Source organism: Hypomesus nipponensis, chromosome 18 (assembly GCF_054491055.1).
Source record: "Hypomesus nipponensis isolate SF chromosome 18, ASM5449105v1, whole genome shotgun sequence".
Lineage (NCBI taxonomy): Eukaryota > Metazoa > Chordata > Actinopteri > Osmeriformes > Osmeridae > Hypomesus > Hypomesus nipponensis.
Genome location: NC_140378.1, coordinates 17,521,587 through 17,549,567, shown reverse-complemented (window position 1 = coordinate 17,549,567; position 27,981 = coordinate 17,521,587). Strand labels below are relative to the sequence as shown.

The 27,981-nt window shown below is 45.3% G+C and overlaps 1 protein-coding gene across 1 annotated transcript; it reads left to right on the top strand.

The window, feature by feature from the left end:
* Positions 1-5,506: 5,506 nt before the first annotated feature.
* epha2b (eph receptor A2 b) lies at positions 5,507-27,601 on the top strand. Its single transcript, XM_084679743.1, has 17 exons — positions 5,507-5,641; positions 6,518-6,597; positions 8,226-8,874; positions 18,251-18,406; positions 18,658-19,017; positions 19,147-19,274; positions 19,418-19,583; positions 19,697-19,796; positions 20,913-20,968; positions 21,064-21,189; positions 21,881-22,066; positions 22,266-22,327; positions 22,464-22,673; positions 22,847-22,996; positions 23,240-23,433; positions 23,883-24,038; positions 25,554-27,601. The coding sequence occupies exons 1-17, from the start codon at positions 5,560-5,562 to the stop codon at positions 25,660-25,662; spliced, it is 2,970 nt and encodes a 989-aa protein (XP_084535869.1). The 5' UTR covers positions 5,507-5,559; the 3' UTR covers positions 25,663-27,601.
* Positions 27,602-27,981: the final 380 nt, after the last annotated feature.

Sequence of the window (27,981 nt, the reverse complement as noted above, 5' to 3'; positions counted from 1 at the left end):
ATATATATATATATATATCCTGCTGTATATATATATAAGATGTATATAAGAGGGCTTCTGTGGGTTTTCAGTTTGGTCCATGGGCACCTCCCATTTTGGTTTTAACCACTCCAGCGTTGAAACCTAATCAGGCAGTGAAGGAGGAGTGTGAAAAAGGAGGATTCTGTTGGATACTTTGGTCGGTGAAGCTTGATTGAGGTCACCTCAGGTTATGTATCACCTGTATGTTCTAGTGAGTCATAGGGCAGCAGAAGGAGAAGGCAGCACTAAATAGGGTAAATAAGAAGGCAATTAAGACATTTAAACCCATACAGATGATTGGACCAATGTTCTCTACAAGTAGTACATTTCAAAACAAACATTCTCAGAGTGAAATTGGTGCCAGAGGGCTAAAAATTAATTAAAGAACAAGAATTTGTCATTGTTAACCAAGAAAAAAACATTTCTTTTTGTGGAATGTTTTGAAACGTTGTGCGTGTGTGTTGGTTGACTAGTGCCACTATAGAGACAGTCCACATCCAAACCTTAACTTGTTTACAATAATATCAAAAACCAAATCTCTAAACCTCTTATTATGATTTACATGGCATTGCGATTCCAATCTGGTTTCAACCAATCAACAAAGTCTGGTTTTACATAAAACATTGATTTATGCTTTGTAAAAAGTATTTCAGCTTGTGGAGTCACATAGGGACACATTGAATGAGTTATTACAGTTGAACTCAATGTTAGATTACAGTCAAACATCCTTGTCACAGCACCGGACATGTTTCCACGGCAGCCAACATGTGAGGTCTTGAGAAAATCACACATAAATATCCATCTTGAAATTTACATAACTTTTTGTGTGTGTGCGTGTGTTCTCACTCAAGCCTCACACCCACAGACACGCTTGCACGCAAACACGCTCACAGACTTTCTGTGCATTCTGCACCATCTTGAAAAATTGATTGACAGGTTTTCTTTTGTTTTTTTACTTTCCTTTTTTTTTTTTTTTTACTGTAGATCTTTTGAAAGAGAACAAACAAGCAGGGGCAAGTCTTCCATAACAGGACGGGGGAGTGAAAGACAGGCCCTGATATGCGTTGCCATTCCACTCGCAGCTGTCATGTGTTGCTTTGTTGTAAGAGGGCAATTAACTACCTTGGTACCACTGACACATGGCTGTCTAAGACTGCTATGGGAACACCTGTTTGTCCCCCCCCCTTCTCCCACACTTGTTCCCTATGGATGTCACAGCTGCAATTGGTTGTCTAAACGTTGTAATTCGTACACTACTTTCCCCAAAGACGATGTGTAAGTCAATCATTGTGGTTTGCCTGTGTGTGTGTGTGTGTGTTGTGTGTGTGTGTGTTCATTGGGTTGACGTGGCGGGGGGGGGGGGGGGGGTAAGAAAGTGCTTTGTCATCTGGACAGTAATTGTGGGATTCTAAAGGGTTAAGACTCGGGAAAATGGGTCTTCTCTTGCAAGGATGACAGCTGGATGGCACCACCTGTGTGAAGTTCTATAAACAAGGAAGTGAAATGATATCACCCCACATGCAGCTATTTCTGTTTTAACCACATGCAAGCTCACGCAGGTACACCAGGTCTACCCACACACCTACCTGGTATTTATGTGGTATATCATTTGATATGAGTTTGGAACATGGTAGCCTTACACATACGCACACACACACAACTACTTTGCTCAGCTGTTCCATCACTTTCGATTACCAGGAAGCAGCGACTGGTGGCACATAGGGTGGAATCCGACATGCTTCGCATGCCTACTGTACCTCAGCAGACCACAAACCCCTAGAGGTCTGCAGGGGAGAGCTTCCAGGACAGGTGCTTCTGCAGTGCCACCAGTGGGGAGTCAGATGGCTGAGCGCTGACGGAGTCGGGCTCGTAATCAGAAGGTCGCCGGATCGATTCCCAGCCGTGCCAAATGACTTTGTGTCCTTGGGCGAGGCACTTCACCCTACTTGCCTCGGGGAATGTCCCTGTATGTATTGTAGTCGCTCTGGATAAGAGCGTCTGCTAAATGACTAAATGTTAATGTAAATCACAGTTCACACAGCTACGAACATGAGATTGGAAATGCCCAGAAAGGTCTGTGAACGTTAAGCAATGGCATGCTGATCTGTCATAGATATAAAGATACACACACAGCTCTATCTTGCCCTGCGCTATTACATCCGATAGGTTGACCTTCTCAGGTCACTTGGAACAGAACTAACAGGTGGCTATCAATGGACACTCTCACGACCTCGGGACTCAAGGCAGCTCTAAGCTCTGTGGACATCCATCTCACACATTCTGAAAGCTCTCCGCGCTTCCGCCAACAGCCCACAATGCCCTTTGGGCTAGTAGTCATCTGATATTTAACGAAGGAGATGGCCCAAAGATCGGGGCATTCTGCTTGGGCGAGCAAACTGAACATCTGCCCTCGCTGGCTCGCTGTGGCGTGACCTGTATCTCCAATAAAGACAGGAGGCAGGCTAAAGAGGGTGAGTGTGTTCCAGCTCATGGCATCGGAATGTTGAGATAATGTTGTGATAACGACCGTATGAATACAAGGCATCTACCATCGGTATTCAGGTCGGGTAGGGAAGATTTGTAATTTTCCAAGATAAGTTCGGAATTAAGAATGAGGTTTCGACATGGAATTCCGAGGCCGTGTCATGTTCCTTGTTCAAGGATCCTTATAAGAGGAAGATCCTTTCGATAAGAAGAAGCCCTTGTTGCAGGTTCTGAGAGCGATGTCCTTTAGCTCGGTCTACAGCTAGGAAGACTCACACCGTACAGCCTAGGAAAAGCAGTTTTAGGCAGTTTTACTTCACATACTCATTCCTCTGTATAGGGGCCACATAGCTGCATTCAATCCAGCCACACATGGCAGGTTTACATTACATTTCAACACATAGGTCACAGCTGCCCCCAAAAGCCTGCCCCCCCCCTACCCCCACCCCCATACCCCCACCCCCATACCCCCACCCCCATACCCCATATCCCCACCCCCCTGCCGCCAACACTGTCACTGGGCCCCACGACCACCAACATTTGCTTATGCCAACATGTACACATCTTAAACATACAAACTAACCACACTATACCATATGTTGATTTGTCCCCAGGTTGTCATTTTATGCTAATCTGGTTGACAAAGCAATTAGTACTGTGTAGCACCTGGGTTCAGATGTCCTATAAACATTCAATCCTCTTTCAAACTCTCAGAAAATCCCTCTTAATGTAACACTTTATAATCTTAATACCTCACGTATAGTTTGGTCAACCTTGCCCAGGATTGAATAGGTAAATCTGACAGGAAACATAGAACAATGTCTTATTCAAGCAATGCCAAACTAAAGGTATAGAGTAGCCACAATTCAACAGTATCAAGTTTGGAGCATAATTATTTAAGGTATGGAAGCTCTCATCTATGGTGGTAATCAGACTAACAAATGAGGCCACATCCTGCTTTCTCAAAGCTGTCACATTCTCCACTGTGTGTGCATGTACAATCATGCATGCAGTTATGTGTGTCTGTGTGCTATTTAGTGCATTTGGGTGTGTATGTGCTTGTGCGTGTGTGCTTGTGAGAATGTGTGTGTGTGCTTGTGAGTGTGTGTTTGTCGAGGGGGCGATCACAATGGGCCTGCTGTTCGCCCGTCTGCTCCTGCTGTAGTTGCCTTACACCTGTGCCTCAAACCCTACACCCCAAGTCCGTGCCCCCATCCACTTTACTTCTCATTTTACATCCTGCATTTGCTTTTGGTGGTACACTACAAAGGACAATGCATATTCAAAGAAGTATGTCACAGCCGTAATAAGTGTTCCCTTAAAGTGTTTCAACATAATTTAATAACATGCTTGTTTCATACAAATTCTAAACCAAATAACAAGGAAATGCAATAACTCTCTCTCTCTCTCTTTCTCAATCGCACACACACACACACATACACACACACTCACACACACACACACACACACACACACACACACACACACACACACACACACACACATACACACACACTCACACACACACATACACACACACACACACACACACACATACACACACACACACACTCACATACACACACACACACACACATACACACATATACAAACACACACACACACACACCCTCTCTACCTTTTGTTCTATTGGTTGCCTCTTTCTGTCTTTCTCTGTCTGTCTGTCTTCATTATTCCTTCTTCCCTGTTCTCTACATCTGGAACAGAGGACAAGGTGAGAGAAAGAGCGGAGACTTGTGTGAAGTGAGAGGAGAGAGATGAGGGGATTTGAGTGGTTCAAAAGCCTGTTGAGACCCAAGGCATTTACCCCAGTGTGAGAGGGGCTTTGTGAAACTGGAGCCTTGGGGGTACGTGAAACAGAGGGAAGGAGGGAGGGGAAGGGAGGGGAGGGGAGGGGAGAGAGAGAGGGGAGGGAGAGAGGGGAGGAAGAGAGGGGAGGGAGAGAGGGGAGGGAGAGAGGGGAGGGAGAGAGGGGCGGGGATCAGGGGGTGGTGGGGTGCTGTGTGTGTGATGGGGGGGGGGGGTAGTTGATGGGTTTGGGAGTCTGGACATGGCCCAGGCTATTGTGACAAGAAAAAGAAAGATGCCTACAGCTCTTTTCTCGCAGCTAGTGTCACAGGTGTGACCCATGTCCAATCAATGACACACTGTATAATAGTGTCCTACTCTGAGGCCTAGCATTCAAAGGTAAACATTTACCAAGGCTTTTATGAGTGGAGGAGATACTGCATTCATGCATTTTTACAGTGAGGTTATTGTTTGAAAAAGAACAAGCTTCGGACAAGAACTGTTCAAGGCAATTCTCAAACACATTACTCAATATTTTACCATAGTTACAGGGTGGTGTGCAACAAATAATAAAACTAGACAGACTTTGACAGATTCCATTGCATGGTAGTTGCTAGGTGAAGGATTCTTTCATTACAGATAATCATACCAGCTTGCTCTTCTACTCCCTTCTCTCTCTCCCCTACATTCCCCAGATAATAGCTTAGATTCAGCCCCTCAGCCCCCCCTAACTCCAACTTTGCCAATATTCAAGCGGTGGGCTGGATACATTTTTGGGGGGGATATTTCCTTTTTAATTCTGAAGAAGAATAATGTAGTCTATGGCTATTGAATCCTGGTATTCTACTTTGTGAATAAATTTGTCTGCGCTTGTCACATTGACTCAATGTCCAAAGATGTGTGACTGGATTATGTGAACTATATGAACAAAAAAACGCACTTCTTCACCCTTTGTTAACGCGATACAATAAACCATTGAAAATCCACTGCAACCTAAACTTGTTTTGGAAGTACGTTGAACCGCTTTCCACGGGCCTGTTGCACAGGTAGAGTTGTAGAGGAACCACAGCCACTTCCCGTGTGCCACACCCCCTTCCAATGTGGAGCACATTCCAACAGGCGGAGCCGGTGACGTTCCCGTTTGTGAATGAGGCTTCCGAAATATCCACACCGTTCAGTAGAACAACTAAAGTTTGAGTAGAAGGGTCCCAGTTTAGCCAAGAAGTAAAAGGAACAGTTTGCCAAATGGATTATCCGGGAATTAAACGTGTATTGTTTTCCTATGTATTTATAAACGGCATATTTATTACGTTACAAAGTAAAGAAGGTAAGTGATATTCAACTAATTTGATTTTTTTTGCAAACTTTCAGAAAGTAAATGCTCTGCTAGTCCGCACAGGTTTTTAAACTTCCACACGTGTCTTATAAGAGATATAGGACGCAAGGACATATATGTTTAAATAGAGCAGTGTTGGACATATATGTTTAAATAAAGCAGTGTTGGACATATATGTTTAAATAGAGCAGTGTTGGACATATATGTTTAAATAGAGCAGTGTTGGACATATATGTTTAAATAGAGCAGTGTTGGACATATATGTTTAAATAGAGCAGTGTTGGACATATATGTTTAAATAGAGCAGTGTTGGACATATTCATTTTATTTTTATCGGCTCTTGGATATTCTTTAACCATTTTCTCGACAATAATTTATTTTTGTCGTAATTTTCAGTGCGTAACCTGTTCCGGACAACATTGCCACTTTAGACCCGACAGCGAAGCAATTTAAGTTTCAGAGTTTAAGCAACGTTCACTTTGACTTTAGTCTTGATAAATAATATATCAAAACGAATTATTATCCGATAATCATTGTGTACTTTCAGTCTGACAGGGAGATACGGGATCCCTCATGTGCCAGGCTGCAATTCATAGGCTACATGTTTTATAACATTTAACTTATCTTACTGGAGCTTATTAACCAAGTTAGATTCATACCAATATTCTATCTGATTAAGGCTATCTTTTTGTCCTTATCAGTTTTTTTTTCTTTACCCATTGACAAACTTGCCCCACCTTGCCCTCTGTCATATAACTTAAAACCTCCACTGATGCAGATGCTTATTGGAATCTAAAAACGCATGACTCTCACATTTCACTGAACAATTTCGAAATATGCGCTCAATGTGTTTTCCCATCTATTCAGAAGTGCTTTTGGACATGAAGGCATCGGGAAGTGAACTGGGCTGGTTGACATGGCATTCAGAACAAGGGGACAAGCAAGGGGTAAGTGTTCCTGATACAGACTATATTGTTTAGTGTGTATGCAGAATGTGTATGGAGAATGCATCTGACTTTTGTGGTTAGTGTCCATTGGTTCTCATCAGTGCTGATGCTTTTCAGTCGTCAATAGTGAAAGCCTAATGGATGGTTGAGCAAGGGAAGGGGTTGCAGACTGGGTCTGAGCCTGTCTCGGCTGCTCCTGGGGAAAGACGGCCAAGAGAAGAGCTGGTAGTTTTGTACAGAATAGTTGTGGTTTCTCGTGGCTTAAGGGCAGTAGCTCCAGAATGGGATGTTAGGCTACAATTAACTTTTTAAGTTTGTAACATATGGTGCCTTTTTGGGGGGGGAAATGTAAATCCAGCTATTATGTTGAGTTATCCTCCAACAAGATGATTTGGCTTGACATTTTTATTACAGTAGTGGTCTATATCTGTGACTCTCTCAGCTGGTGTGTTGTTCTGTGTGTGTGTAGTGTGTGTGTTCATGTGTGTGTATGCGTACTTGGGACCAATGTTACATTGCCATATAAAGTGACCGATCAGGTTCATGCAAATGTTTTGCACATGGAGTTATTGGATGTGCTGATGACTCAATATCATGTTTGGACGTGTTGCACCTTCGAGCACAATATTCAACGTCTGCCATAATCTTTTTTTGTTATCAACAATTGTCCTGGCTGCTGTTCTTATTTTGTTCTTGCAATATTAAATTTACATTTAGTCATTCAGCATTTAGTCATTTAGCATATTACATTTGTAGTTCTGAAATACTCAACTTTTAAGACTTTAAATTTATTACTGGCATACTCACCGTCATTATCGTCATCATTTATGATGATCATCTTTTAAATCAGTTTTATTGTGGTTAAATACCCCTTTAAAACATTCAGTAGTAGCTTTATGGAGGTGTTGGTGCACTAGATGCACATCAAGTTTATATGCAGAGCCCCTGAGTCAGCCAACAAAGCACATTCCTTTAATTAATAGCATGGTGGCAACATGCAGAGAGCAAACCACAGCCTCTCACCCTGTAGGGCCAAATATATTTCAGCCACCCCCACCATTAGGTTAAAGGACGTTGTTAAGCTTTTCACACAGATGTCTATAGCAACAAAGAGTTTTTTTGGATATACTGAGAACCACAAGATAGTGTTTGTATATCAAAGATTTTGGTTTGGATGGTATTTTTAGGTATCAGTTACCCTGATCTTTTAGATAGAGTAAGTGTTACATCTTGATAAACGTCAAGTGCCTCTAAAGATATCAGACTTCATCTGACTGTAAGTATTTTGAGATTTCTTGAAAGGAAACATGTATTGGGGAAAAAATGTAGTATAAACTTTAATAGTTCACGAGAGAAAACATTAAAGCAGAAAGCATTAAGTACTGGAAAAACAATCTAGAGGCCTGGGGCTTACCCCCCCCCCCCCCCCCCCCCGCACACGTACACTCTCTGTGGTTTCAGGGTTCAAATTTCCAGGTTGCTGCTTAAAGTCTATAGATATCATGTTTCTCAATTAGCCTGCAAAATATCAACATGGGGGGCCCCTGTAACTTAGACCAATATTTTTAGAAGTTCCTCTGGAGCGATGTGTGTTTCTAACTTTGCTGGTTTACCTTGCCGTGTTTCAGTGGGAGGTCGTCCAGAGGACCATCAACGGTTCTCAGTTGTACACCTACTCTGTGTGTAACGTAGGGGAGCGCGAAGAGGACAACTGGCTCCGCACCACCTTCATCCAGCGCCGTCCATCTGCCTCGCGCGTCTTCGTGGACCTGGAGTTCATCGTGCGCGACTGCAACTCCTTCGGTGGTCCCTCGCTCACCTGCAAGGAGACCTTCAACCTCTTCGCCTCCGAAGCGGACGCCGACGTGGGCACCAGCTTCCGCAAGAGCCAGTTCAAGAAGGTGACCACCATCGCGCCCGACGAAATCACCGGCAATAACGAGCTTCGCATCAACATGGAGACCCGGGTGGTGGAGAACCTGTCCAGGAAGGGCTTTTACTTGGCGTTCCAGGACATCGGGGCCTGCGTTGCTCTCCTCTCCGTCCGAGTCTACTACAAAACCTGCCCGGCAACGGTGGAGAGCCTGGCCAAGTTCCCCGAGACGGTGGCCGGGGTGGAGAACCAGGCGGTGAGGGAGGTGGCAGGGGTGTGCGTGGAGAACGCCGTGAGCGAAGAGTCGCCCGTCATCTACTGCACTCTGGATGGGAAGTGGGTGGTGCCTGTGGGGCATTGTCAGTGCAAGCCAGGCTATGAACCTGCTGGCAGCAAATGTCAAGGTAAGGAAGGTTTTTGTCTTGATCGTGTTGTCTTGAACCCCATGGCACTGTGAATTGTCAGAGTGTCTTTACCCTCTTGAGATGTTTATAGGGTCATTTTTCATTTCTGTTTTGACTTTGGTGCTGGTTGCAAAACATGCGAATATGCAAGGCAGTTTATTTATTATGGTATGGCTCATTATTGTGTTGGAATTCTCCCCGGGGCAAGCTGACTCTCCTGAGATGGAAAGAATGCCCAGACTACTTTCTACATGTAGAGGCATCATCTCTGACCTTAAACCAAATAATTGAAATCGCAACAAAGTGGTTCGGTTATTTAAATTACCCTATCCAAAAACTTTCAGGAATTTTCAGCACAGGACTGAAACATGCTTTATTGATGAACAGCATGATTTCTTCACACAGTAGCAAATCAAAGCCAATTTCATACCACAGAGGGTTTCACAGATGCCCATAGATCGACACCTATAACCAACCTAAACCCTAAAGGGTACATCCTTTCATCATTCACTTAGTATATCCTTTTGAAGGTATATACAGAAAAAGGCAGGGAAGAGAGAGGGGATATACATACAGAAAAGGGCTTGGGCTGGATTGGACCCCAGGCCGCTGCGGTAAGACCTCAGCACATGTGGAACCACGTACTTATCCAAGGAACCACAGCCTCTAGTAAATCCTTTCAAATCTGTTCTACTCCCAAGTATCTCTGTAGTCACCTACTGTTAATGGTACTGTCGTATGGTACTGTAGTAATATTCATCAGGGCCGTTGGCAATGTTGTAAGGTAGTTTCCAGGTAATTTATTACCACTCGATCACTCATTTAAGAAGGTTAGAAAAAAAACGCTTGTCCTAAAGTCTCACCGTAATTCAGCAATTTAACTTTGTTGTCATGCTGCAACCATTATGCATTCATCAGGTTCTCATCAGAGGCCTCCCTGTCCTGGGGTGCTGCCTAGATGACAGGACTTGATCAAAGACAGGAGGTTGAGGAGTCACTGAGCAAATGCGCCAGTGATGGATGTTCTTCTTCAAGGCATATGAGGGGAGGAAGGACCTGCCTGGCTCCCCTGTTACTTTGTTCATTACATGCATCAGAGAAATTGGCTCCATTCTTGTGACTGGGCTTGTTCCCTACCGGACTCAGTCTCTGCATTTCCGTCTCTCTCTGTGTTTCCCAACTCTCTCTCTGTCTTTCTCTCTTGTATGTCTCTTACCCACCCACCCCTTTCAAGATTCTTTCTAAGACAGGGGTTCCATCATTTGAGTGTATTGTTTGACTACAGTGGCGTGTTAGAGAGGGGCCGGCGTGCTAGGGCCTGTTGGGACTTATTCCGTGTCAGAGCACCACAAGACTCCCATCACCTGGATTGCTTAGTACACACAGACACACACACCCTGAATAGGCATGCGTTTATATGATTTATGGATTTTCACACTTAATTTCCCTTCCCTGTTACCCAACAGTGTCTTATCACAGGACAGAACTTTCTGTCAGTCAGTTGTTCTGGTTCTGGTGGAAGAGAAACACATCCAAAGAGATGGATGGAGGGAGAGAGAGAGAGCAATAGAGAGAGAAAGAGAGCAAGTGAGAGAGAGAGCGAGAGAGAGCAGATGAGAGAAGGCAGCAGGGCTAGAGAGAGCTCGTGTGTGTTTGTGTTTGAGAGAGTGGTGTGATAAAAAGGTGAGGAATGGAATGCAAAGGTAGAGGAACAATGAAGTGCTGTGTTCATTGCTGGAGGGTGCTCTCCTCCCCTACCAGTGCTCGCGGATGGTACATTCTTGTTCTCTTTACTGAGCTGCCTCACGGATTACCCCCGACCTGAGAATTTCCCAAGGGAGAGACCCAGGCCAGCCCTTACCAGGAAATGGATAGAGGCAATGGTTTTGAGAAACTGAATCGGTTGGAAATGAAGGTTGAGGTTCTCTTTAGTACAATGGAAGGTCAAGACGAATGAACAAGGAGGTCGCGGTTAGCCGTCATCTCACACACACTCTATGAAGCTATCGCTACGTATATGCTCACATGAAGTGAGTGCGCGCCTGCACACGTGCGCGTACACCCACTCTTCCTCCTTTCCTATGTAAGTTCCAGTTGACTCATTGTTGACATTGACACAGCTTTCCTTCTCTTAAAACGCCCTTCCTTACACATAATCTTAGCTGGCACAATGGAAACACATACCTTATGTGACCACACAAAGATCCATTTGCTTTTTTGGCTGCTCCTTGGATTGTGAGCAGCTGTCCTTGCCCACACCTTGAGTACTATAGTAAAGCTCTGTACACACACTCTTCCCAAAGCAGGGCAAATATAGAGTTCCCAAATGTTCTTGTTTACAGATTAAGTCTGAATGTTGAATGTTTGGGTTCTTTACAATAGTTTCTGTGGGAAGAATGGGAGTCTTCATGGTACTAGAAAATAGGTTTTGGTAAAGTTGTTTTTCTCATTACATTTAGGAAAGGTTCCAGTAATCTAGTTCCCCCCCCTTTTTTTCCCTGAACTCATATAACAACTGCTGGTGACTAAGTTGAAGCTGTATTGACTGTGCCGTGTGGTGAATGACTTGTATGGGTAGTAATTGACTTGGGTGTGTGTGTTTTAAGTAACTACTGGTTCGGCTTGCGTTTTTGTCTTCCTGTAGTCAAATTTCTTTTGCTCCCTCTCTGCCTCTTTCCCCCCTATACCCTTCACTTGTGCACACGTGATCAGTTTCTGTTTCTCTTGCTCTTTGTTAACATTTATTTCATATCTTATGTTTTCAGTTTGTCCCTTTACCCTTTCTTACTTCCGGTTCTCCTGTGAGTTTCCTGACAATCGTGCATCACAAGTTTTCCCGTGTGTAACAAACTGCAAAATGTTGTTCTGTTTAGCGGATTATGAAGATTGTGTTATTTTTGGCCTCCGCAGGTAGTGAGTGTGACACAAATCATTTTTAAACATCCCATTTCACACGGCCCAGATGAGACTGTTTAGGCTTCATACTGTTCTGTGTTCCCCAGTAAATAAACAAGCTTGCAAACTGGACAACTGTCTCCAAAAGATAAATAGAGTATTCATTTGACCAGTATTCCCAATCTGTGAAACATTTTTTGGTGCAGATATGACGTTCTCGCAGGGGAAACAGTTGTCAGTGTTTGCACTCAAGCCAAGAAACACAAACATTTAGTCAAGATAGTTTAATTTTGTACGTGTCTTTAGGGATCTGGGAGCTAAAGACCCAAGACAGATAATGAGTGTGTTATAGAACAAGAGGATTATCTGTTGTTTAACATGAAGAAGTTGAGAACAACTGTTCTTTCCAGTATCACAAGTATCTGCTACTTAAGTCAACTTGGCAATCCCAGTCATTCTCATACCTCTCTAATACCATAGTGCTCTGGTGAGGATTCACTCCTATGTCTCCTTATCTGATTGGGTGTGTGTATTGACTTTAACTCGTTTTACCTCTGAGTCAGAGGATTGAAGTTGATGGAATTATCCTCATCCTAGGAGATTATCTTTATATCCATGCTATTATTCTACTGGTCTACTGGTATTCCTGGGCCCGTGATTACTTTTTTTCCTTAAGCACAGACAGAAAAAAAGTCTGAGTCATCGTCTTATCAGACTTGGTTACACTTTGTTCGGATGCCCATACTGTGTAAATGTTTCTGTCTTGTAGGCTCTTGGTAGAATTCAAGGTTTTCTGGAGTGGTCATGATTACTTTGAGCAAGGATCTTTTGATCTCCTGCCAAGTCAATGTCAACCTTTTAACTGTGCTTCTGAGGAGACGGTTGGATAATGGGAGATGGGGGCTCTGGAGATGCCTCCAAGCATTGTCGTGCACCGTCTTGTTTAGCTCCATTTGGAATGAATTTAAGGAAACGTGGTTATTTTGTGAACTCTTGAGATGATGACAGGAAGTGTGGTTGGGAGAGAGTTGGCTTCCAATATCGTAAAGATTGATTTTAAAAACGTGCGCTACTGATGTGGTCTGTTGGTCTGACGTTCGTTTCATGTCGGCCTGAACTTCGGATAGATTAAATGCATATCAAGGAAATGTCAGATATTACCTTCAGGTTGCAAGTTGAGTCTCTCTCTCCTTCTGTCATAGGGAGGGTTGAAGATGTAGATGTTTAGATTTGACCGTAAAACAACCTGATAAAAGTAATATTTGAGATGCGTTAAAAGCGTCTTTATGTTGAGACCAGCTGACATGAACTCTACTCTGGATTCTGCATGCCTTGGCATTTTTGAAGTATTTTCCGGGCCATTTTACTCAGTATGCTTTTGCGGAGGGACATATTTCCTTTCTGTGACATTCCTTTGCTGGGGGCCATGGGGCAGATATAGGCCCGTGTGGACTGTATTGTGCTGCTGGTTTGTGAGGTCAGCACTTTCCTTCCTCACGTCAGTCTGGCGTCCTCGTCCCCCCCCCCCCTCCCCCCCTCCCCCCTAGGTCGGACAGGACAAGCAAGAGCGGAAACCGGAGGCCACCCTAATCCCCTCTGTGACTCTCTTACTCGTTGTATCAGGGCTTTCCATTGTTGCCCCTCAGTCGCTCGCTTCAGTCAAACTGCTGCATTTTTTTGTCCTCCCTGATAACTAATTTTGTTTATTGGTGAGTTTGGCCTCTTGTTTTGTACAGGAAGCAGACACTTGTTTGGAATGCGACATGTGTTACTGCCACCTGGATGTCTGGCTTTGACTTTTAGGAAGGGTGGGGGGGGGTGTAGGGGAAATATGTCCTAGGTGACTGGGACTGTGGTCAGTCTGTGGTCAGTGAGACTTGGCATGGCCTTAGATTTAGAAATATTCTAATCAGATCTTCACTCTTTACACTTGACTTCAGCCATTACTTGTCTTATCTCTGTTTTCACTCTTTTCAAACCATTTCTGCCCCCTCTGTCACTCCGTCTCTCCATTCCCTTCTGTTTCTCCTGTGAGCACGAGGGATAGAAGAGCGTGAAAAGAAAGGGGATTACAGATTTTATTGTGTTTGTTAACAACCCCAAGATGAAAGCCAGAGTAGAATTGTAAAACAGATGTAATTCCCTTACAGCTTCCCCATTGGTCCCTTAATCCTTTTGACTAATGCATCCCCCCTCCTCCTATCATCAACACCCCCACACCTTAACCCCCACTCTCTGTCTTGGTGACCCCTGACTCATGTTACCATTACACCTCCCCCATCAGAGACCTCCATTGTTTACCCTCAACTACCCAGCCCCCAACCATCTGACAAATGACAAGTTGTCATGCACCTATAAACATGGTGACATGACATAGTAAAGGTGGGGAAGGAGGGGTGGGTTGGGTGACCTATGTAATGGGCTGGGGGGGGGGGGGTGAGAGGGTTCAAATTGAGGATGGGCCTACGGGCTTGGTGAGATATGTTGACTTGAAATGCTGATGTTTCCATGCAAATCGACCCTTTGAAGGGCTTGTCTTGATAAGAATCTAGACATTGTGTTTTCCCCCTACAGTTTCTTTTAAAGGTTTTTCTTTTAAAGTCTGCCATCTTTCTGAAATGAACCTCTCACTCTTTCTGTGAAATAAGGTGCTTGCTGCTGTTCTTTCCTCCCCCTCTCCTCCCTTCTCCTCCTCCCTCCCTTCTCCCCCTCCCTTCTCCTCCCCCCCTCTCCTCCCTTCTCCTCCTCCCTCCCTTCTCCCCCCCTCCTTCTCCCCCTCTCTTCCCTTGTCCTCCTCCCCCTCTCTTCCCTTGTCCTCCTCCCCCTCTCTTCCCTTCTCCTCCTCCCTTCTTCTGAGCTCACTCCAGCCTGTGTTTGTTTTAGTTGGCCATCGACTCACTGTTGTCGAGGACAGTTTAACTCACTGCTACCCTGGGGCAGACGTGACCCTTTAGCTTTTAAACCCTAAGAGCCAGGGTAGACTAGTTTTTTTGTTCCACAAGTCCATCAACGCTCTCTCGCTGTCTCTCGCTCTCTGTCTCTCTCTCTCTCTCTCTCTCTCTCTCTCTCTCTCTCTCTCTCTCTCTCTCTCTCTCTCTCTCTCTCTCTCTCTCTCTCTCTCTCTCTCTCTCTCTCTCTCTCTCTCTCTCTCTCTCTCTGTGCGTCCCCCACCCCATCCACTTAAATCAAGTCCTGGGGGAGATTTCTGTCGTCCAGCCACCATGTTACCCATTCATCCATCCATCCGACCATACATTCATCACTGTCTCCATCTCATCCATCTTGACTCCTGCTGACAGACTGGCCCCACTCGGCTCCCAGAGAGAAACTGGCCCCGCTGCTCGCTCACAATAAACAAACGCAGAGGTACTTAGCGACGGGGCCTCTCAGATGACAAACAGAACCTCCAACTCTAGGGATGTCGGAGGGAAAACAGAGACATCTGATCTTAAGTTTCTCAGCCGAGACAGACTTTCAAGAGGTTGACAGGTTTTTATTTACGTGAGAAATGACAGGGGGGGTTTTACTCTCCGTGAGTCTCCGATCCCTCGCCCTTCAGTAATCAGTTGAGTTATCCCCTGGTATTCGTTTTCACTAGACTATATCTCAGAGAGTCGCGTTCAATCTGTGGCTCTTTGACTCTTGCTCATTTTCCCTACCAGTACTTTGATTGGCTGCTCGAGGAAGGAAGCGCCGCGTCAGCCTGGCTCTTCCTGCTTCCTGTTGTGTCCAGCAACAAGGCAAAGACAAAGCCCTCCGCCTCCTCTCTCCTGCCCAGGAACATTCCTTAACCGTGCTTCACTTTGTTGTCGAGGAATACATTGGTGAATACCCCATCAACCCATCAACACATTCGTAGGTTTCATTTACTGTCCGTGCGAGTCACGCGGCCTGCACATGCTCACTCGTGCTGACCTTTATGGGGAATGGCTGTTCAGGAAATGGCCTGCAAATATGGCCATGGCTGTGCCTCCTGTTGGGTGGTGTGTGCAGGAATGCATGTTGATTATAGAGTCAAGCTCCCAGTGTTAGGCCATCTTCCCCACTGCACTAACCACAATGCATTGCAGTCGGTCTTCGGGCGGCCCCTGGAACGCACAACAAAAAAAGAAGAGGCTAGTCTCTTCTATTCAGTTGCCATGTGGCATCTGGGCTATTCCCCGTTTGCAACAAGTGTTTTTCTTCTGAGCTGAATGGCGTGGCATTCTGCCGGGCTGCTGGTCAGGGCTGAATGGTAATGTTAATGGGGTGGCTCTGAGTCTGGGGAGTGTCGGGTGGGGATGGAGGAATCTGAGGATTAGGAGAGGAGAGGTAGATGGGAATTGGGGTTCGGGGCGGCAGCTGTTAGGCCCACTCAATAGTGTAATTCTCTTCATATACCCCCTCCCTCCCTCCCTCCCTCCCTCCCTCCCTCCCTCCCTCCCTCCCTCCCTCCCTCCCTCCCTCCCTCCCTCCCTCCCTCCCTCCCTCCCTCCCTCCCTCCCTCCCTCCCTCCCTCCCTCCCTCCCTCCCTCCCTCCCTCCCTCCCTCCCTCCCTCCCTCCCCTCCCCTCCCCTCCCCTCCCTCTTTTACTCTCTGCTTTTCTTCCTCCTAACTCCCCAGTAGGATTCAGTATCCCTCTTTTAATCTCTCTGTTCTCTCCTTCTTCAGTCTTTCTGCTTCTCTTCTATCCGTCTCTTTTTTCAGACGGCCCCTTGTCTGCACAGGTTGTGTTAATGAGTAGTCGTGAATGTTTGTGAAACAGCTGGTAGAGAGAAAGAGAGAAAGAGACAAGAGTTTGTGTTGAAAGGAGGAATGAGCAACATGCCAGGCTCTGGGATGCGTGTTAAATGCCAAATTCTTTTCATGCTAAGAATTTTCTCTCAATATCAAAGAATGCGTTTGCTGTCATTCATTCAGAGTGGTGTATAGCTATATTTAAGTATCCCTTGAAACAACTGCCCTAACCACAACTTTGGAACCACAATGAGACAAAGACTGAATGGATTTCAGAGAAAACTCTCATACTCAATTGAGCGAATGGCCTTGATATCCTGTCAATGGGACGGGTGTGGTTTCTGTCTGTAGTGTGTGTGGTCACATGTGGGTTCCAAGTGAACTTAAGTCAACTTGACCACAAAGCAGTCCACTGGATCACAGATAATACTGCATGACTTGAAATATGATATGTCTTTTTCCTCTCAGTTTCCCTTTCATCTTGTCTTAGATTCGGCTCAGAGACACTAAAACTATAAATCAGTGACTCACTTAAAACATGACTTTGCCTCCCTCACAGGTCACTATAATTGGCCCTTTACTTGAGATTATATTTTTTTCCCCTTATTCTTGCGAGTAGTTTTTCAGTCAAGACACTCTCTGTCCAACACTCATACCCACTTGTCATACTTGTGGTACGGTTGGCAGCATGAACATTTTTTAGTTTTTGTTTTACTTTGTTTCGTTTTTTCATACTATTTACATTATGAAATAGACAATACTCGAGATTAATGAGATTTCCAGGATACTGATTAGATTATGTGTGAGTGAGTGAGTGTCTGCATACGTGTTTGTTTCATGTTAAGAACAGGTGTCAAGGAGAGGCCGATAATCCCTTCTCTGATGTCAGATGTGCTTTCTGAGGGGCCAGTGGGTGTTTGCGTGCGTTTGTGTGTGTGCACTTGAAAGGGGATAGAGCCAAGGACATGACCAGCAGTCGTTGGAATGTTTTCAGAGGGCAAAAGGGGGGAGCCTTCTTCTTTTCACTCTCCTTTATGGCACTCACAGTGAAATTTCACACCGTATTAAGTTCAGATTTCACTACTGTGGCGCACAGCTGGATCCTATACCTGCATTTCTCTCAAAACTCGTATGTGTGAAATTAGCAGTCATCTTAGCTAAGTGATACTGTTTCATTTCTGCGCAGGGTGTCTTTGAAAAAGGCAGTTGAAGAATGCGCAAAATGGCAGTTTTGAGACTCTATGGGATGTTGCAGCTTCTTCAGCCCAGCCTTCCCTTCAGTTTCTCCGGTACTGAAGCATTGATGGCTGACTTTCAGTCCTGGAATGTGGGATGACTGGTTCTGTTTGTTGAAAGACAGAGAGACCGAGAGAGACAGAGGGGGATGGTTCGAAAGAAGAAGAAACAGAGGACTAAAAGTGCAGAGCAAGCAGGGAGTCTGGCTGTGTTTCTGAACCCCGACACTCAGATCTGAGCGCGGCGTATTAATCACCAATGTAAACACTGTACAGAAGATCTGCCATGTTTTCTTTCCTATATCTCAACCCAATGGCCCTGACCAGACACAACCTCTCACCCTCAGCTATGCGATGGCCGTTCAGCCTAACCATGAACAGGCCACAGGAAGATTCCTTTTCACCCTTAACCCTCTTAGATCTACACGCACGTCTGTGATGAAAGGCTCAGAAGGGTTGTCCTCTGGACGGGGACCAGAGTCTCGGATAATCGGCGCCTGATGCAGTTTCTGTTCTGTTTGTGTTCTCAGAGTGTCAGCCAGGGTTCTTCAAAGCCTCGGCGTCCAGCAGGGAGTGCGAGGCGTGTCCTGCCAACACCCAGCTTCTCAGCCCCGGAGCACTGCTCTGCGCCTGCACGGAGGGCTTCTACCGAGCTCCGGACGATCCTCCTACTGGCCCCTGCTCAGGTGAGGAGGAGGCCAAACTGGGTCATGTGCTTTTTCTTATTTTTTTTATGGGACGTCCGAAAAACAACTGAAGTTTATGACACACGTTTTGCGACAGGCTAAAAGTGGTTACTTAATAAAAGGATGGACAATTAGAATGGTAGTAGAAGGAGCTAAAGTAAAACATGTCATAAAAAAATAAAAAATAATTGAAAGACCAAAAACCTTGAGACAGACCTAACCCTTCTACTTGACCTCTGACCTTTCCTCAGGCCCGCCATCGGAGCCTCGTGACCTGGTTGCCACGACCACTCAGCTGGCGGCGGGCCGGCTGCTTCTCACCTGGACCGGGCCTCTGGACACGGGCGGGCGCAGTGACATCACCTACAGCGTGGAGTGTCGCCGGTGCGATGGCGCCGCTTGCCAGCCTTGCGGGGAGAAGGTCCGCTTCGATCCGGCCAGCGGAGGCCTGACGGACACCCAGGTGACGTTGAGCGACCTGGAGCCCCACCTCAACTACACCTTCACCGTGGAGGCCCACAGCGGCGTGTCTCAGTTTGCCAGCCAGGCGACGCCACGCATGGGCAACCGGCCTTACACCAGCACCCTTACCACCGCCCTGGACTACACAGGTGGGCGACGAGAGAGTTCAACGGCAACGACTTCATGACAACTTGTGGGGGTGCACATGCTCCTTTTTATATATGTGCCGATCTATCTGTGTTTTCTTAACTCCCTCCCTGCACCCTTCTTCTCCTCAGAGCCCCCCAAGGTGACCTCCATGCGTCTGGACGAGCGGACCTCCACCAGCCTGTCTCTCTCCTGGATGGTGGCCCCCCGCAGGGCTCAGCCCAGGCCCATCCAATACGAACTCATCTACCGCAAGAAGGTACCTCCCTCTGCCCAGCAGCAAAGCTCTCCAAAAATAGTGCGCCAAGGCCTTCGACGACCAGATCTCACCAGCTCCTAGTTGACCAATCCTTTCCCCCCTTCTTTCTGCCCACACTTTTGTCTCCTGTCCTTTGTTCCCAGGATGACAACGTGAACATGTACACAGTGTTGGTCCTGGACAAGAGCTCAGCCCAGATCATTGACCTTGCCCCAGGCATGGCCTACCTCTTCAAGGTGCAGCCCCTCTCCCTTGAGGGCGTTCCCTGGGGCTCAGGCATGGAGGACGAGTTTGAGACGATGTCTGAACGTAAGACAGGAAAACAGGGATGGGTGGAACTCAGTGGTGAAGCAATTTGATCCCAATTTCATCAAGTCCCTCCCTCCCTCGGTGTGTGTTTAACGTGTGTCTCTGTGTTCCAGCCTCTTCGGCCCAGAACAACACAGCGGTGATCTTCGGCGCAGCTGCAATGGTAGCAGCCGTGTTGTTCATCGTGGTGGTGGTCCTGCTCGTACGCAAACGGTCAGCGCCAAGCCATAACGAACCCCCCTGCCCCTTCTCTCTCCTCACTTCCTCGCACTTCTGTTAAACAGTCATAATACACACTCCTTTAGCAGTTTCCTCTCTCATGCTTCCCTTTTTTCCTTTGTGAGGGCTCCAACTGCCCCTTCATTCAGTCTCTCTCCACCTCTCTCTCTCCACCTACCTCCTCCTTTCCCTTTTTGCTACTCTCACTTTCTCTTTATCTGTATCTGTGTCCTTGCACTCACTGGGGAAGAATTGGTGTTGAATGCGGCTTGTCATTGCTCAATGAGTATACTCTAGTGAGTGTTGGGCTTTGAAAGGAAATGAGCCCGAGAGGGACATTGTGACTGATGAGGGCTGCTTGCCTCTTTCTGTGCCAGACTGTAGCCATTTTGTAAAGGTGACCCCCCTGCTCCAAGAGTAGTGCTGCCGCCTGTCTGCCCGCTGCCTGTCTGTTTGTCTGTCTTTCTCTGTCTGCCCGCTGCCTGTCTGTCTGTCTGTCTCTGCCTGCCTGCCTGCCTGCCTGCCTGCCTGCCTGTCTGTCTGTCTGTCTGTCTGTCTGTCTGTCTGTCTGTCTCTGCCTGCCTGCCTGCCTGCCTGCCTGCCTGCCTGCCTGCCTGCCTGTCTGTCTGTCTGTCTGTCTGTCTGTCTGTCTGTCTGTCTCTGCCTGCCTGCCTGCCTGCCTGCCTGCCTGCCTGCCTGCCTGCCTGCCTGCCTGCCTGTCTGTCTGTCTGTCTGTCTGTCTGTCTGTCTGTCTGTCTGTCTCTGCCTGCCTGCCTGCCTGCCTGCCTGCCTGCCTGTCTGCCCGCTGCCTGTCTGTCTGTCTGCCCGCTGCCTGCCTGTCTGTCTGTCTGTCTGGTAAATGGAATGGCAAACACAGATTGTCTTTGGCTTTTATCAAAGCACTGTTTGAGTGAATAGACGCGGTGTGCCAATGACTAGGCTTCTATTGAGACAAGCTCGTCCCTGAGCTCTCCTTGAAAAGAGAGACGATTGTTGCTGAGTAGAGTTGCCTGGTCTATCAACCAATATAATAAAAGAAGCATGGAAATAAAGAGAAAAGTGAAAAATGTGTTTGGATTGAGATGACAGTTGCTTATTTTTCTTGTTCAGGAGAAGGAACTCTCATGCAAGACAAGGACCAGAAGACACATATTTTTCCAGCTCAGGTACACAAAAGAATAAAAGCTCCTTTCTCTCTTTTTCCTCATTTTATTTGGCAAAATATTAACATATATTACCTTTTAATTGTATTTCTTTCTAGAGCAACTTAAGCCGTTGAAGACCTATGTGGATCCACACACTTACGAGGACCCCAACACGGCCGTCCTCAAGTTTGCCAGTGAGATTCATCCAAACCATGTAACCAAGCAGAAAGTCATTGGAGCTGGTGAGTGAGAAATGCTGTAAAAACAATCTGAATCGGGGGTTTGAGACGAAAGTGTTGAAGGGTTTTTCCATCTCCAGTCACTGTAAAGTCAGCTTTGTTAGTTTTACAGACTAGCTTTTTGAGAGACGGTGGTTACATTTCTTTTTGTGTTCCCACTCAACAAGTTTGGACATATCAATGTGAGGCAACTCCTTAAGGCTCAGGAGGGACCACAGTTTTAGACTCTAAATACTCTGTAATCATAGCAAATAATCACTGTATAGAAAAGTTGTTGGACCTGAAAGCAAGTATTGAAAGAGGAGAGAACTCCTCAGCTCAATACCACATCAGTTTATTTTGGTGTGACCACCTTTAACCTTTAAACCCACCCCTTCATTTCCCACGACAACATTGCTTGACCCCCCCCCCCCTTCTCCTCAACCCCCCCCCCCCCCCCCATACAACAGCTGATTCTCATGCTCCCACACTGCCGGCCGTCCAACAATCAGATCTCACCGCCTTTGACACAATCCTTCAGCACACGCCCAAAGCAAAACAACTCTGGATGCAGCCTTGTTTACGCTTTGCTTATCCAATAACTAAGAAAACCCAGACAAAAGCATAGAAAACGATCCCCCTAGAAAAAAGACAACTCTGGATCAATTGTTTGTGCTATTTATTTACTTACATACATATATGTTTGTTTCTACAGGGGAGTTTGGAGAGGTGTACCGTGGTATTCTGAAGCCTCCGGCCAGGAAGGAGGTGGCAGTGGCCATTAAGACCCTGAAGCCCGGCTACTCAGAGAAGCAAAGACAGGACTTCCTGAGTGAGGCCAGCATCATGGGGCAGTTCTCTCACCAGAACATCATCCACTTAGAGGGGGTTGTCACCAAATGTAAGAGCCCACTTGGTTATTGTTTCCCACCCGTGTTTAACCACACCCTCAACAACAAACTGTTATTCAAATCCTAACAGTTTCACCGATGATTATTCAAATACGACATTCTCTACTTGGCCAGTAAAAAAAAATTACATAAATGTACATCTCATTCCTTTGACTGACATTACCTGGCTTTTCTTCTTTTTTTTTTCAGTCAAGCATGCCATGATCATCACCGAGTATATGGAGAATGGAGCTCTGGATAAGTACCTGAAGGTGAGTTCATTAAACGTGTACAGCAGTCCACCCACCTCAAAGCAGTGGGGAATAAGAGCCGAACAGTGTGTTGATGGGAAGTAGCTGAGCATTCACAACTGTCTGTCTTTCTGTCTGTGTCTGTGCATGACTCCAGGACCACGACGGTGAGATGTCGTCCTTCCAGCTGGTGGGCATGCTGCGGGGCATCGCGGCCGGTATGAAGTACCTGTCAGACATGAGCTATGTCCACAGAGACCTGGCTGCTCGCAACATCCTGGTGAACAACAACCTCGAGTGCAAGGTGTCCGACTTTGGGCTGTCCCGCGTGCTCGAGGACGATCCCGAGGGAACCTACACCACCAGTGTGAGTTGAAGCTGCACAACTTGTTAGCTTGAATATACTAAAGGAGCTCTTAATCAGATTCAGAATGAGGTTTTCTAGCTAGGTATAGATTTTATTGAGCATACCGGACTGGTTCTGTCCCCGAATCCAAGTGCTTCCAGTTCTGAAGGAGTTTATTCCCTCACGCCAAACAGGGAGGTAAGATCCCCATTCGCTGGACAGCTCCAGAGGCCATTGCCTACAGGAAGTTCACCTCTGCCAGTGATGTGTGGAGTTTTGGCATCGTTATGTGGGAGGTCATGGCCTTTGGGGAGAGGCCCTACTGGGACATGAGTAACCACGAGGTAAGCTTCAAACCCTGCTGCCCAGGGTGTTCTCGTCTTATCATTCTGTTCCTTTGATTTTGATTTGATTTGATTTGATTCTGTTCCTTGTTATTTGCTGTTAGAAAACGCCAACACATACAACATTTGGACATTCATTCGTAAATCAGACTCTCACACCAGCACCAAAGTCTCAGGAAGTAACAGTCACCAGTGTTCGGGGGTGTCTGAGATCTTCGTGTGACCTTTGACCTCTTGTGGCAGGTGATGAAGGCCATCAACGAGGCGTTCAGACTGCCGGCGCCCATGGACTGTCCGTCGGCAGTTTACCAGCTGATGCTCCAGTGCTGGCTGCAGGACCGCTCCAAGAGACCGCGCTTCCCAGACATCGTCAGCCTGCTGGACAAGCTGCTTCGGAGCCCTGACTCCCTGAAGGCCATCGCGGACTTTGACCCACGGTAGCGTTTGCATTACTGGACTTGTTTACTCTCAGCTTTACTGCTTACTTATGATGTCGAATTTCTTTTGGGACTGATAAAGCCAATTGAATTGCTTTGTTTATTCGAACGGAATTCAAAATTCTATGTGGAAAAATACAAAGTTGTTTTTTTAAGTCTTGTCGGGTCTGAGTCAGTACAGCACAGGGGAAAGCGTTAGTGATTGCGTGTGGTTGTATTTGTATGTGTGTTTCAATGCATATTCGTCTGAATGAGAGTCACAAATGACGAGAGAATAGAGTTGTCACGATCACCTTTCTTATCAGTTTACCCAACTGCCCCAACTGGTTTTTTATCTCTCTCTCTCCTCTCGGAACACTATAATTACATCCTTTGCTTTGCTGTGCTGTGACTGATGGGTGGGAGGATCTGTTGGTGATTATCGCTGGGATCTGTTTGGTTTCATCAAGGGTGTCCATTCGCCTGCCTAGCACCAGTGGTTCGGACGGCTCCCCCTTCAGGTCGGTGTCAGAATGGCTGGAGTCCATTAAGATGAACCAGTACAGCGAGAACTTCTCCTGTGCTGGCGTAGTCACCATGGATCAGGTGCTGCAGATGAAAAATGAGTAAGTGGAGATGAATTTGACATTAAAAGAATGACGCATGTTTTAAAAAGAAGATCATGATTAACCCTGACAGAGTTTATGTGACAAAACACATTCATTGCTTCTGTTTCCCGAGCTGTGTTATACTGGAAATGTTCTGGAAGTGTTTTGAAGGAGGTCAGGAGTAGCGTTATTGTCCTGTTTTTGTTTAAAAAATAGCCACTTTTAACAGCCAGTAGAATAGTTTATGCACAATATAAACTCCAGCCTCAACTACAACATGAGAAACGAGTGAGATGGAAAATATGCTGGATAAAGAGAAAGACTAGGCTCATTTGTGGTTGCCTGGTGGTGGCGGCTTTTGGTTCCCTCCCTCCCTCCCTCCCTCCCTCCCTCCCTCCCTCCCTCCCTCCCTCCCTCCCTCCCTCCCTCCCTCCCTCCCTCCCTCCCTCCCTCCCTCCCTCCCTCCCTCCCTCCCTCCCTCCCTCCCTCCCTCCCTCCCTCCCTCCCTCCCTCCCTCCCTCCCTCCCTCCCTCCCTCCCTCCCTCCCTCCCTCCCTCCCTCCCTCCCTCCCTCCCTCCTCTGGGCAGCACTTTTTCTTGAGCTAAAACCCACTGCCTCTGTCTGTGCAGGGCAAAGGCCTTTGTGGTTTCCACAGCATTAAAAAGGAGGAGGAGTGAGATGTGGAGGAGGAGAGCAGAACTCCAGTAGAGCAGAAAGGGTGATGTGGCGATTAGGGGGATGGAGTAGTTGGAGTTGCCCCCTAAGCCCTCTGCACTTCTGTCTTAAAAGATGGAAGAGATGCATGTAACATGGTGGAAATTCCGAGGGAAAGATTTCTTAATTAGGGTGCAGGAATGAGATACCGGGAGAACACTGGCATAGAATTGAATCTCTATTCAAAAAGTTGTCAGGATGAAATAATTGAATCTCTATTCAAAAAGTTTTTGTATGTGTAGGGGGAAAAAAAAGGTGCATAGAGATTTTAATTAATTTAAGGCCATAATCCTAGACATGATTTAGTGCGGGCTGTGCTGAAACATGTCTTTGAAGTGCTGTATTCTTTGGTGAGATTTTTACATCCCCTATATTCCAGCTTCTGTCATCTGGTAGCACTCTAACAAAACCATCAGCTATTTACAACACTCTCTGCTCACCAGATATGTGATTCGTGGCTGGCAGGGAGAATCCTAGTTAAGTAATCAAGGCTTTAATTAAAGCTGTAATGAAGGGCTGGGATGTCGCACTTCTTCTTTTCTTCTGCAGATTTCTGTCAAGGGGGGTGGGGTGGGAGGTGTACTGTAATGATGTTACATGCTCTCTCTGTTATCTCAAAGAGAAGATTGAAGGATTTCCTGAAATATATTTTTTTTAAATAAAATTTAAGAGATGATTTTGTGATATAGTACACTAGAATGGGAATTTAACCTCTCACAAACAATAAAACCGTTACATCAAAGAATACATTTGAAATGTTAGAACAAAGCCAAGGTTGCCAGTCCTGGATCTGACACACTTGTCTCTTCTATTTCACAGGGATATCAAGAACATTGGCGTGAGACTGCCCGGCCATTTGAAAAGGATCGCCTACAGCATCTTAGGACTGAAAGACCAGACCAGCACCCTGAGTGTTTTTGCAGTGTGACTTGATCCCACTGTCACAGGAATTTGAATCGGACACTGAAATGGGCAGCCCTCAGACTGAACTTTAAACTAAGCTGAGCTGGATGAAGCTGCGGGGACGGCTTTGGACCGGCAAAGCCTGACGATCATGACCAGCCAAAAGAGACTGACTTGCTGTACTTGGAGATTTGTACCAGATTACAGATTCTGTATCAGATAACAGATTTGTAACAGTTCAATTTATCCATACAAAAAAAAGACTGGGTAAAAATACACAGTAACAGATTGGCCAGTTAGCCTTTGTAGATGAGAGTTATATATATTTTATTATCCATGTCTTGTGTACACATACAAGCCATTTCTCAAGCTTTGTATATTTTCTTCTTTGCATTCCAACTTTAACCCACACATAATATCAAGTGTTTGAAAGCGATCGAGTCAACCAAGCGAAGCCTTTCCTGTTAACGCTGGTGTGTTAAATAAAAACGTTTCGGTTGTCTCTCGTAGCTGCAGGCCCCATGATTGCCAAAGAGAAAAGGACACTCAATGACATTGATCTGTTCAATCGATGAGACTGTGTGGGGGGAAAAGTGGTCTGCTGTAGCATTCTGAGCATTCTGGGAAAGAAAGCCAGTGGTGGTATTGTCTCACGAGAGTAGAGTAATAACACCATAGTCCACATCGTCTCCTGCTAAACGATGCACTCCATACAGAGGACGGACTGAAACATGCATGTGCTGGCCATAGAAGTTAACAAGTTGCATAGGTTTGATTTGAGATCTCCATAAAGTTGGATGTTGTTGGCTGTTGCCATGCCTACTACTGGCTTTATTTCGATTTTAAGCTATGATATAATTACGAGTTAAAAGTGAAAATAAATGAGGTACTCATGTTTAGTTTTTAGGTTTTGTTTTTGCTCTCACTGCTTGTTCAAAAACATCACTTATGTAGCACTTATATCAGTTAGAATCCATTGTTCTTGGTTGGGTTTGATAACATTTGATTAATTTGTAATTATTCGTATTCATGTTTTAAGTTAATGAGGAAACAGACAAATGAAATACTATGCTTGAATTAAATAAATATATCTGGATTACCTTTCAAATGCATTGTGTCGAACTTCAGCAAGTTAGGAATACATAGTTTGCAAGATCTTTTTTCAATCAGTAAACAAAACATGTGCTTTCTACAGATAACTTTTGTTATGTCTCTGATGTCTTCATATCATGTATATATTAGTTTGGTTTCCAATTTCAATGTGACCAGATTTTTACATCTGGAAACTGGATATTATATTTTCATAGTTTTTGAAGTTTAGTAAAAGGAAATGTCAAGATAACATTTTGCTTTTTCATTGCATATCCTGAATCCACTTCATGCATTCCACTGAGTGGATGGATTCTGTGTTAATGGAAATACCTTGGATGCCTCAAAGATTCCACCTGCCCATGCTTATTTTACCACAATGCTCTTAAATAATGACTGCAAATCATTTTGTTACTGAATCCCTCCCCATTACTTGAATTTTGTGTTTTATTTCCATCATATATGCATCCGTAAAAAAGTTTTACAGCATTTTATTTTAGTGTGCTAGATATCTAGTCCTCATTGTTAAAAAGGGATTATTTTCTTTCTTTTTACCTTATATTGTTTTGGACTTGAGAATCTGACCCCATAACCCCTACAATTCTTACTAGATCTGTCTTTCTGACAAATAGCAGTTGCTTCATTCTTTATTTTCTCCACTGTTTTGTTTTTACTTTATTTAATAGCCTATTTATTTTTTACTTGTATTTATTTTCATAACATTGAGCTGGGATTTATGCATAATTGAAGGTTGTTTTTCAGTCACAATAAAAAAAATTTTTTTTGATCTCTTTTATCCATCAGTTTGTATCATGTTTATATTTTTGTCTGATCTTCATGACCGTGTCTTCCAATAAAGCCTGCCATTTTATTTATTTTGGCATCCTCCCTTTTATAGTTAAGGAGATAAAAGCTGCAGGCAGAATTTAATTAGTTTGAAACAAGTGTGACATCAAGACTTGATATCAGTCATGGATGGGCATTCGTATTCTGAGAAAGTGTTGCTAAGCTTCTACTAGGGGGTACATCGACCAACTAAAATATATTCAACAATAAATATTGCTTAGATTTAGGAAAGAGGGATTTAGAAGTTCACATCATTGCTTTTCACGTTACTGATACCCCGCTACTTTATAATTCATAAATCTGTTTGGAAACAAAGTCAAATCAATGGATATTTGAGACAAACAGATACACCGTCAGGCATCAAGGTCAAAGTCAACATGATGGGAGTCTATGAAATGCCTGCAACAAT

Bases quoted from the DNA above. Each gene is read 5' to 3' on its own strand.
- epha2b (XM_084679743.1), top strand. From the start codon at position 5,560: ATGGATTATCCGGGAATTAAACGTGTATTGTTTTCCTATGTATTTATA. The intron at 19,584-19,696 runs GTAAGACAGGAA...TCTGTGTTCCAG, and splicing joins GTTTGAGACGATGTCTGAAC to CCTCTTCGGCCCAGAACAAC. The intron at 22,067-22,265 runs GTAAGAGCCCAC...TTTTTTTTTCAG, and splicing joins AGAGGGGGTTGTCACCAAAT to TCAAGCATGCCATGATCATC.